At 40.6% G+C, this 11,553-nt stretch overlaps 1 protein-coding gene across 1 annotated transcript; it reads left to right on the top strand.

Moving 5' to 3' along the window:
* The first annotated feature begins 249 nt into the window (after positions 1–249).
* On the top strand, positions 250–9,246 carry ARRDC4 (arrestin domain containing 4). The gene is made up of 8 exons (XM_064517919.1): positions 250–663; positions 1,506–1,572; positions 1,862–2,009; positions 3,908–4,010; positions 4,706–4,962; positions 5,529–5,691; positions 6,205–6,359; positions 6,510–9,246. The coding sequence occupies exons 1-8, from the start codon at positions 324–326 to the stop codon at positions 6,564–6,566; spliced, it is 1,290 nt and encodes a 429-aa protein (XP_064373989.1). The 5' UTR covers positions 250–323; the 3' UTR covers positions 6,567–9,246.
* Positions 9,247–11,553: the final 2,307 nt, after the last annotated feature.

The following is an 11,553-nucleotide window of genomic DNA, read 5'->3' as shown; positions in this document are numbered from 1 at the left end:
TAGCCGTGCCCCGCCATTGGCCAGCTCACCGGGCAGCTGCTGCCGCCCTGCCAATCGGGACCCTGTCCACGCGCAGCTGCCCCCACCGGATTGGCTCGGCCGCGCTGATCACGCAGCATGACGCAGGCCGGGTGTGCGCCCGCCGCCGACCCAATGAGGAGGGGGCGCACGGCCAGCCCGCGGCGAATAGCAGCGTGCGGAGCTCAGCGCTGGCCAATGAGGAGCGCGGCGGGGCGGGACTTTCCGCTGCGGGCCCTGGCGGAGACGGGCGGGTTTTAAAGCAGCCGTCGACGGCGGCGGCCGGCTTCCCCGGGAGCGGGGCGATGGCGGCGGCCGGCCCGGGCCTGGGCGCCGGCGGGAAGGTGAAGACGCTGGCCCTGGTGCTGGAGGACGAGGCCCGGCGCGGCGGCGGCGGCTACTGCAGCGGCGACACGGTGTCGGGGCAGGTGCTGCTGGAGCTGGCGGGCGCGCTGCCGCTGCGCGGGCTGCGCTTGGAGGCGGCGGGCCGCGCCCGCGTCGCCTGGAGCGAGGGCTCGGGCGCCGTGGCCACGGCGGGGGCCTGCGGGGCGGCGGCGGCCGGGGTGCCGGGCGCGGGGCCGCGGCGCGAGGCCGAGGTGCGCTACCTGGACATCCGGCAGAGCCTGCTGCGCCGCCCGCCCGCAGGTAAGGGGCCGCGGGGCCGGGGCGGGGGGGACCGCCGGGGCCTCCGCAGCCGCGGGAGGGGCGGGGGCGGCGGGGCCGAAGCCTCAGCCGGGCCGGGCGCCGCTGGCGGCTGAGCTGGGTCCGGGCGGGCTCCGGCGGGCGAGCCGGGCGTCACGGCGCTGTGCGCGGGCGGCCCCGCAGGGCTCGGCCCCGCAGGGCTCGGCCCTGCCGCGGCGGGGGGCTCGGGGGGCCGCAGAAGAGCGGAGGGGGAGCTGCCTGCTGCCTCCCTCCTCGGCTGCCGGTTTTGTCGCGGCAGCGCTGTGGCAGTACGTGGGAGTCGAAGGGAAATGGCGTTTTCTTGTGTAAGCGGGGTGAAATGCATCTCCAGTTCAAGGTGCAGGGAAAGCCAGCTTGGGCCTTTAAAAATTACTCCACAGCAGGCCCCGTGAATGTATTAACATTACCTATGTTATTACTAACGCCGTATTTCATAATATTGACTTTACGTTGCACTGAAGCGCTCCAGAAATTAATCTGTTATTTGAAAAAGTAGATTAATTGTTGTCCTGTTAAAATGGGGAAGCAATTTATTTTGCTCTTCCCAGAAGCCATTTTGCGTTAGGAATTGGCCAGAATCCTGAACTGAAGCTTAGGTCTCCGCATTTCCTCGATTTTTCATTGAAATCACACCACAGAATAAATAAAGCATGGGCTCAAATCCAGAACCCACTGGGATCAATAAAAACTTTCCTCCTGGTCCCTTGCATCTGTGTGAAATTAGTCATAAATAATTTATAAAAGCAGCAGCTTTGTTCTTCTATTTATGGAATAAGTAAAACATACTATGTATTTTTGTCCTACAGGTGAAGAAAGCTTAATTCTTTTAGATGGAAGACATGAATTTCCCTTCAGCTTTCAGCTCCCACAAGAGTAAGTGAAATAACACAACCTGGAGGGATTGTGTTGGGCATTGCTTGTTTTTGAAAAATAACTGAAGCAATCTAATTTGACTCACGTTTTTTTAATATCAAACTGATGGGTCAGCGTTATATATTTGTCTTAAGCAACCACCCCATAGACATGGCTTGTTTGTCTCAGCTTCCCTAAGGCCCTAAAAGTAGAAGCTGTAAACTGGTAAACATTTATATACACAGGAAGTGTTCATGTTTGGAACTGAACTGTAAACTTACAGGAATGCTTTTATGATTGCTTGTTTCAGGCCTCTGGTGACCTCTTTTACTGGGAAGTATGGCAGTATTCAATACTACGTGAAAGCAATTTTGGAAAGGCCTGCAGCACCGGATCAAAGCGTGCAGACAGAACTTCAGGTTGTTAGCCATATCGATGTCAACTCACCCGCTTTGTTGGTAAGAGGGTCCTCCCCTCCCACCCCCCTCTACTCCCCTTGAAGGCAGCTGCAGAAAGCTCATTTCCAAGAAGCATTCACATCCAGCCATAACCATTTCCATGTTATTCTGGAGTGTCATTTTCTGACTTCTGAAAGCATATAAGCTCCCTAAGCTTTTCTCTATAAATAGATGATCTTAGGTTGTGTGAATAGCAAACAGAGTGGCTTTTTTTAATACCATTGATTACATCCCTGCTGGCAGAGATGCTCTTGCCAAAAAGTTAGGCAGGCTTGAAATGCATTAAATAAGGCATAATAATAATAATGCTCAAGCATAAAGTAGTTACTCTTACCAGAGCAACTACATTCACAGGGCTGCAGTGTCCTAAACTCTTCAATAATAGTAGGTTGAGGAATGGTAATTACAGAAGAGTATTAATCATGCCCAGCCTGTCATTTATACTCTGGCCATTATGTTATGTATCCCTCCATTTTGCATGTCGTTTTCTAACATTAAGTGTGTGCATGCAGCTGCTTCAGAGATCTTTTCAGTTATTTCCTTATGACAGATTTGGCTACATTAAAGCATTGAGCTTCTAATAATCACTAGAAATACTGTAGAGTAATAAGGAAGATCAGGCATTAAATAATGAGAAAATAGGCAAGATGGAAGCTAATGAGCTGGATTCTTTTATCTCAACCCATATTATGAAAATAATATAAAATTATACCTTGCACTTTCATGATAGCAACTGGATCTAAATGGTTATTCATTTAAATATGAATGAGTAATTTCTGTTTTATTTAAAATGCTAGGATAATTTTAACTTTTCATCATAATGTGAATATAGCTAAGAGATGTTTTGAGCACTTCTTTTTTTTCCCCCTTATATGCTTACATTTTATTTTGTCTTTCTAGAGCTAGAACTTACAGAAGTAATTTGGCAGTGACATCTGTACACAGAATATAGTCCTTATATTCAACAATGTGTGTTAGGAGTGTGAAGACAGCATATCCAGTTGTTGCAAGGATAATATTGAGTAGACCATAGTTTATTGCACAGGAAAGGGCTATGGGGCAAATAAAGTGGACACTGCCTGTTTTAATGGATTACCAGGCTACCTGCAAAACTGCACGAATTTTAGAATTCATAATTACACTGACTGCTGCAAATCTCTACAGGTCTGCAGCAGTGCCCAGTTAATCATTTTAAGTAGCTTGAATCTTGGTTTAGAGTTTTAGTAAGGTTGGATTTTGCACCCTGGACCTGTGTACTTACATGTTGCAAGTTTACTGTAATGAAAATCTTACATAGTGTAAATATCATCTAATGTGACAGTCCTTCATTAATAATTAAGAAAACTTTCATCACATGAGAGTAAATGTTTTTGGTCTTGTGTGGCTTGCAAGTTATGAAGATGAATCAGTTTAGCCCCCTGTGTACACATTTACCATTTTTATGATGGGTGATAAAGATAAAAATAGTTTACTTGCTTATCTATTAGTTGTTTGCAGAATAAATTAATTCTGCATCCTCCTCCAGTGAGGAAGGTGGGTATAATAACTCCAGTACAGTGGAGGGAGTATGTTCTGCTAGACATTTTTAAAAGTCACACCTATAAAATTTGCTAAATGAACCCTTTTGCAGGCAGGTTAAGTTCAAATGCACATAGATCTCTTAGACACTTGACATGTTTTAAGTGCACGCTGGGATTTTAAAACAGCCATGTTTTCAAATAACCAAACCCTGGTTCCACCTCACACCATGGTAAAACTCCAGCTGCAGTGAATAGTACACGGTTTAGAACTTAATCCAAGTGGATTTTAGGGGTAGATTTCAATGATGGATACACGTAACATTAAACTGCAAGTGACTGATAGCTTCATGCCCTAAAACAAAAAATATTCTTTTATAGACACCTGTTCTAAGAAGTCAGGAGAAGATGGTTGGCTGTTGGTTTTTCACCTCTGGGCCAGTGTCTCTGAGTGCCAAAATTGAGAGGAAGGGATACTGTAATGGTAAGAGTAGTTATCTTCACTCTGCAAAATGCAAATATTAGATACCTGATAGGATTTCTGTGATCTCTGCAAAGCCAACATTTGATGGATGGAAAAGGTTTGGAAGAATAGCTCCATGTAGTGGATAGTAAAATGAGATCTGTATGAATTTGCTTTAAAAAAAATCCTCCCTCTCTCCTCTTCTGGGAATATAAACTGAAAGGTAGTCCTGTTAATATTCATATGGAAAGACCATGTACATTTGAGTGTACAGAATAACAAAATGCTTTTAGATGGGACAAAATACATAACTGGGAATGTATCCAATTTTTTATGTACTCTATGTGTAGATTTACATTTGTGTAACAGAGTTTTAGCAGCTTCTTTGCGATCTTGGTAACATTAGATACATTGAGGAAATAAAACATTCTGGAATTCAGTTAGTACTATATAAAAGGAAGACTGTGTAATTTGAAAATAAAGCTTTTAAAACTTGTTCATATTATGCTTAATGTTTCAAAATGAATCGTTGTTTATACATAAAATGTAGAAGGTGGCTATAATTTTGCCTGGATACCACTTTGCAAAGAAACTAGCTTGAGGAAACTAACAAGTATTGTTCTCATAACATTGCAGATGATGTACGTGCTGCATAACATGCTTTGATATTCCCAAAGGGAATACAAATTATTCATTGGACTTTCCCTGTTTTTTAGGTGAAGCCATACCAATTTATGCAGAAATTGAGAACTGCTCTTCTCGTTTGATTGTTCCAAAAGCTGCCATTTTCCAAACACAAACTTACCTGGCCAGTGGGAAGACAAAGACTTTCCGTCAGATGGTTGCCAATGTGCGAGGAAACCATATTGCCTCTGGGAGTACAGATACCTGGAACGGGAAAACTCTGAAAATCCCACCTGTATCCCCTTCTATACTTGACTGCTGTATTATTCGAGTAGAATATTCATTAGCGGTGAGTACAGATTTTCATTAAAAACATGCACACTCTTGAATACAAAGCTGAGTTGGGAACAGAAGTATATTCTTTACTGAGCAGCTCTTAATTGTGAAGTAGGGGGACAGTGTTTCAGAGTAAATATCATATATAGGTAGGAGACTGAAAAGCAAATTCTGAAACTGAAGGGTGGGAATAATGGGGAAAAAGGAAAACAATTTTGAGGAAGAATAAGCTTGATTTAGACCTGGAAAGGTTATCGGGGGAGAGTATTTCAAGCTGAATGGGTTCCTGCCATTCTCTTCAGAACTGGGAAAGCAGGACTGAAAGTCAACTGTGCAAATACTTTAGTCAATACTTGAATTTTTTTTTTTTTTTTTGTCATCTACAGACAAGGTATAAAAAGAAGGAAATGGCTGAAAAATAATGAAAGCTGTCAGAGTATTAGCTAAACTTACCTAGGATGAAGAAACTTCTAATTTTTAAACCATCTGCAGTATAGGAAGTATGATACCTTGTAGCAGCAACCATTTAATGGGGTTCTCATGATGTCTGTTTCTTTTTATTTGGGGGTTGTCACATAGGTGTATATCCATATCCCTGGTGCTAAGAAATTGATGATTGAAATGCCTCTGGTGATTGGCACAATTCCATGTATTGGATTTTCAAGCAGGAACTCCAGCGTTACCAGCCAGTTTAGTATGGATATGAGTTGGCTGGCCTTGACCATGCCAGAACACCCTGAAGGTAATATATATTGAGCTTTTTGTAGTACAGCTTAGTACTGTCTATAACAAAAGGATAGTAGTGCCAGTTTAAGGACTAGATCAATAGAAGACGAAGACCATTAAAGTAGGACTCATGAGAAGGGAGGCACCTAAATCTAACTGAAAATCCAAACTCCAGCCCTCCTTACCTTTCTGACTACTTTCAACTGATTCTGGTAGGGGGAATTCTGCTCTGGAGGTAGGCATCTTAAAGTTAGACATTACTAAATGTAGCTTAATAGAACCCAGATTAGTAGCTGGAGTAGCCCTAAAAGCATCTCATTTCTGCAATGTGTCTGCAGAATCACCTAAGCTCACTAAAAACACATAGCTCTAGATCTAACATTGATGAATATAGTGCACTTAATACAATTGAACAGTGGTCCTACAATGTTTAATAAATACGGTCTTCATGGTCTTGGATACTGTAATGCACATGTCTATCTGTAAGTGAACAGTTTGAAATTTGACAGTAGTATCTTTTATGTTTTAGCACCACCAAATTATGCTGATGTAGTGTCTGAGGAAGAGTTCTCCAGACATGTTCCTGCTTATCCACCACCAATCGACTGTGAGGAACAATTGTGTTGTCCTGTGTTTGCTTACATACAAGAGTTCCGGTTTCAGCCTCCACCTCTTTATTCAGAGGTAAAAAAATAAACAAGTTTTTTGAAAAGCCACTGCTGAATTTTAAGGGTTGTTTTTCTTGTCAGATAGAGGAGGGGGGAAAACCCACATGTAGAAATGCAAGAATTGGTAGTAATCATTGATTTTTTTTTTTTTTCCTTCCCTTTCTAGATTGATCCACATCCTACTGATGTAGAAGAAATTCAGCCAGTTTCATTCCTGCTCTGAAGAGGATTTGTAATGAGCATCCTTGTGATGAATGTCTTATCTTTGTGCTGCTTCAGCTGATAGTGCAGCTAAAAAGGAAAGTTTTCTTTTTCAAAACTTAAGTTCACATACAAGAAAGGTCAAGGAAGATGGAGATGGAGGTATGAGCATGTTTGGTGATGGAAAAGAATCTGCTGGATTAGTCTGCACAGAGGATAGCATGGGAGCAGCTACGTTTAGGGTACTGTGAAAAGTACCTGAAAATACTGAAGGTTTTTTAACCAAGTGGATGTACTGTATAAAGTACAAGGAAGAGATGAAAGGATATTTTGAAGAGAAAAGAACTTATATGTTGTAAGGAACACTCCGGAAGGATTTTAGTAATGATCTTGATACTGAGAACTTGGGTGGTAGAACAGAATGGGGGGTAAGAACACAGTTCCAAAAGATTCCCCAGGTTTTTGGGGCTTCAATTTTGCACTGTCTGCATCCAAGAAAGGAACACTACTAAAATACAGAGTGAAATTTTCACTCCAGCTTAACTCTTTATTTCATGAGAACATGCTCTTCTGACACCTGACAAGTGGTACTATTTCATCATTCATACTGAATCTAACAATGTCATGGATGACAAAATAGCTATTACGCAATATTATGAAGGCAACCATTTACTGAATGAAAGACACAAGTATGTAAAGGAAAATTGAACTTTGATAAGAGCTTATGCACTATGCTTTCTTTAAAGGGATCTCTTAAGGGAATTATTCTAGCCTCTTTTACTATGTAGTTCTTTTTCTGCATCCTAAGCCTATGGATAGCATGATAAGCAGAAGCATGGCAAAGGAGAAACCTTTTGTCAGCAGCAGGTATACTCAGCAAAATGGACAATATTTATTTATTCAGAAGCCTTTATAAGCCTACCTCTGTTTTGGATATTTACTTAAGGTCAGATCTGAGACCAAAAAAAGTCGTGTAAACCTCCACTATACTTCAAGGTTCTAAACAAAAGGGACCTTAAACAGTTTCTGTGGTTAGTGAACAAGAGATAAGAGGCATAGGGAGAAGTGTAAATATACCCAGAATAGACAGAGCTTATAACAGAAGTGAAAGCAGGCATCAGAGGAACAAAATTCTCTGGTAAGGGCACAATGCTTTTCATTACTCCTGTATTTTTGTTTATAGGTGTATTGTCAGGGGCTGCACTGGTCATTTGCTATCCATACTATTTTTTTTCTTTTCTAGTGTGTTTCCATGTTTGTTTTTTGCTGTCTAATTTTGTTTTGGTGCAATATTTTAATGTTTTTCTTCCTCAGGTCATTTAGAACAGTGAGAGTTTGTTGCTGCTAAGAATGAAGGCAGAGCATTTTACTTGGCCCTTTGCTGCCTTCGTTTAAAGTAGAATGTTTGCTTCCTGCCAAGCATCAGTTGGTATAAGTAATCCACACCCGGTGGCAATGCCGTCAACACTTAAAGGAGCAGAAACATAGCATTCCCAATATGCAAGTTTACAGTTGAGTCTTTAAATTATAGGGGATTTTGAACTGCTAGAACTATTCCATGTGTCTTAAAGAGGGGTTTGGGGTTAAAACCCGGTGCTTCATGTGGTAAAACATTTTACTTTCTGAGAAAACTACAAGACAGTAATCGAGTTTCCTTCATTCCATCAATAACTGCAGTTTAAAAAAATTTAAATGGTTTTATATGAAACCTGTCTTCATTTAAGAAGCAGGGACTTTTCTACAAGCACATACAGATACCTATTTTTAGTCGTCTTTCAGTATGACTTTCTTACATTGTTTAATTTCTAGCACTTCACCTCAGTTCACTTTACATCAGTGTAAAAGATACACTGATGGAGATTAGCATTTCCAAACTGCAGTTACTTTTTTCATTTGCAAGTTAAGTCTTGTCTTCTGTAGCAAATGCAGCTTCAACCAAAATTTGAGTGCACGTATTAGGATGTTCTAAAAGTGAGTATTTGTTGTCTTAAGTCTCAAGATGTAGCTCTCATGCCTTTTTATTTAAGTGGTTGCATGCTCATACAATCAATGCAGAATTTTCATTTACATCACCTTGAAAGGGAACAAACATTTTCCTTAAACAAATATCATTATAGTTACTTGAAAAGTAGTGCGGCTGCATATTAACTTGCATGTTAATAATTCAAAATATTAGCTTAAAGAACACTAGGTGCTTTTTTTGACTGTAATACCTGATAGGTGATGTGTGCTACCTGGCTAGCTGATTGGTGTAAACATGGTCAAACAACCAAGCACATGAAGAGTAAAGATGCGTGTGTTTTTTTTGTTTTTTTTGTTTTTTTTTTTTTAAATCTTTTGGTTGCTTTATTTTTTGCAGATAAACTGTGGCCTTAGAATGTTTGCTGCAAAAAAACCCCAAACAACTAGAAAGTGTTTCTTAGGAAGCACACATAGCCCTTCGAAGGAGGGGTGAAAATAAGGTCAAATTCTGCTCTCTGACACTGGGCTTAGTGCAGAAATCGGTCCTTAAAATACTTTACTGTTTGCACAATAATAAGTTCAATATGCAGGGGGTTTGTTTTAATAACTTAACTGTGAAACAGTTTAAAAGAGACAAAAAACATGCTGTTATAAACTTTAACATACAGGAACATGATTGTATTTTGTACTAATATATGAGCCCTATGGGTTCTTTTTTGTTAATAAAAGTGTAAAACCTACAGTGCTGGTCATCTTGTTCTCAGTTTTTGTAAGTCACAAACAGCTGCAATGTCAAGAAACACCTATATTCTACAAACTTTGAAACTTACACTTGTTCTCTGATTTGGAAAATTTGCCTTCATCAGCTATCACTGCTTTCTTTCCCTGAACTATCCCTATATGCTAACTAAAAATGGGAACAAATTTATCAAACATGGCCTGCTCTCACTTACAGTTCTCATCATGTAATACAAGACTTAATCATGCATCTCTTATCCATAATGACTAAAGTAGCAGGATGCATGATTTAAGGGGATTTCTGAAATAACATCTTGTGTATTAATCGTATTGGATATTACACTGGGTTTCTTTCAGACAGGATTCTCTTTACTCTGTAGTTAATTGATCTAAATAATACAACAGTTACCTTTATTTTTTTTATTTTTTTTTTTTGGTAGCATGTAACCAGAGTACCAAATGAAAAAGCAGAGTAGCTCCTACAGTGGAGAAAGGAGTGACAAACTGCATTGAATGGCATCTGTCATATAGGTCACCTAATCCATAAATGAGATGATAAAACATCTGCTGGGGTCCTGTTTCCAAAAGCTTTATTTGGTTTGAGGATTTGCTTTGTTTTTCCTGTTACCATTTTTGAGGGAAGAAGGCAAACCTCACCATAGGAAAGCTACAGGAAGGCATGGTTCAATATCATCAGGTACTGGGTGAACCTGGTGCCAGAGCTTGCAGAGGTGGTTGTGATTTACAGAAATCACTGAAACTGCAAAACCTTAAATGCTGGCCTTAGATTTTTAAAAGGTCTCTTAAACGATGATCCTAAAATGCCACTTCACTGAGTTAACAAAGAGTAGCTATTCCACTTCATCCTCTGTTTACCTGTAAAAGGGGATTACTTCTCCTGCTATATTTTAATTATCTATGAAAATATGTTCAGTGCCCAAACAGGTAGTAAACAATGACATGCTCTCCCACCCAGGGATGCAGAAGAGACTGCAGGCTTGTGGTGGCAGCTGTGATATTCTGATGCTTGAATTCAAATGTACGATTCTCATACACAGTAAGAGAAAGCATTTAGTCAGCTCCTGAACGGGGTCAGGTTCAGGCAGTTGGTGACCATCTCAGATGGAGTTGTTGAATGTTTCTGAAAAAGTTTTTAAAGGTGGTTTCAAACTTTCCAAATAGTTTCTTCCATTATTTCACTACCCAATTTTAACATTTAAAAGAGGACACCTAACTCATTTAGTAAAAGCTGTACTATAAATCCCATTTAAGTGTTTAGAAGGCATAGTCTGCAGATGGAGTTTATTTGAAGGTATGACATTGCTCTACTAATCAAAGGAAAAAAAAGTGGAAATGCCTACTTCATAGTAAGATTATGCTCATTTCAAGTACTCTGCTTAGGGTAGTAAATGAGCACAGGCACAGAAACAGGCTTTCAGGTGGCTGCATTTTCTAAAGCTGATTATATAATATGTTAACATCAATACAAATAGCACAGGCTGGTGTGCAAAGTAGATTCTCTGGAGAAATAATTAGGTCTGTGATGAGCTTGGTCATTCGAACATTAAAATTGTCTATATAGCATAGAGTAGGTGACAGTCTTGCTCCAAATTATGTAGTGTTTATAATTTCTAAATGATTACTAATAAGAGTTGATATTATACAAAAGCTGTACTAGAACATCACTGCGTTATTATGCATTTAAGACAACAGACTAATGATTTGTCATAGAGGAAAAACCCAAATTACAGGTGAAAATGTTCAGCTTTACATGGAATGCAAAAGGATAATTCATGTTACTTCACTGGAGTAGAGGCTTATGCCAGCAACATGCTATCGGCCTTCTTAGTTACACAGGACAGACTCTATCTGATTAAGTACAACTGTATTACTGATAAATCTCTGAGCACCCATCCCTTCAAAAGAAAAGAGGAAATCCTTCTTAGTTTTGGCTTACATGCAACCATCTGGTTGTCTGTAGGATGGGGAGAACATGAATCGCAAGGTGCAAGCGGGAGCAAGTGCTGGTGCTGATAGATGCCTGCAAATAGACTTCCTCAGATAACCTGAAGCATGCAGAATAGCCTCACATGTTTTTTATATAAATACATAAGCTATCTATCTGCTGCATCATTTGATGGCAGATTTTATTATTACTGTGCTTTCAAATAATAAGTAACTACAGTCAGATTAAGGGCTGGATACCTAAACACCATGTCAGGCAGAATTTTTAGGGACTTAACATTCGGCAAATGTGGCAGCCTAATAAAAAGCATCACCCAAACATCATCCCAACCCTTCTGCTTTGC

Source organism: Dromaius novaehollandiae, chromosome 10 (assembly GCF_036370855.1).
Source record: "Dromaius novaehollandiae isolate bDroNov1 chromosome 10, bDroNov1.hap1, whole genome shotgun sequence".
Classification (NCBI taxonomy): domain Eukaryota; kingdom Metazoa; phylum Chordata; class Aves; order Casuariiformes; family Dromaiidae; genus Dromaius; species Dromaius novaehollandiae.
The sequence above is the reverse complement of the archived record's forward strand: the minus strand, read 5'-3'. Positions and strand labels throughout refer to the sequence as shown.

What these genes read in the sequence shown, in the direction of transcription:
- ARRDC4 (XM_064517919.1), top strand. Translation starts at nt 324, where the DNA reads ATGGCGGCGGCCGGCCCGGGCCTGGGCGCCGGCGGGAAGGTGAAGACG. An exon ending in AGCTTTCAGCTCCCACAAGA is followed by an intron (nt 1,573 to 1,861) that starts GTAAGTGAAATA and finishes TGCTTGTTTCAG; the next exon opens with GCCTCTGGTGACCTCTTTTA. An exon ending in CTCCACCTCTTTATTCAGAG is followed by an intron (nt 6,360 to 6,509) that starts GTAAAAAAATAA and finishes TTCCCTTTCTAG; the next exon opens with ATTGATCCACATCCTACTGA.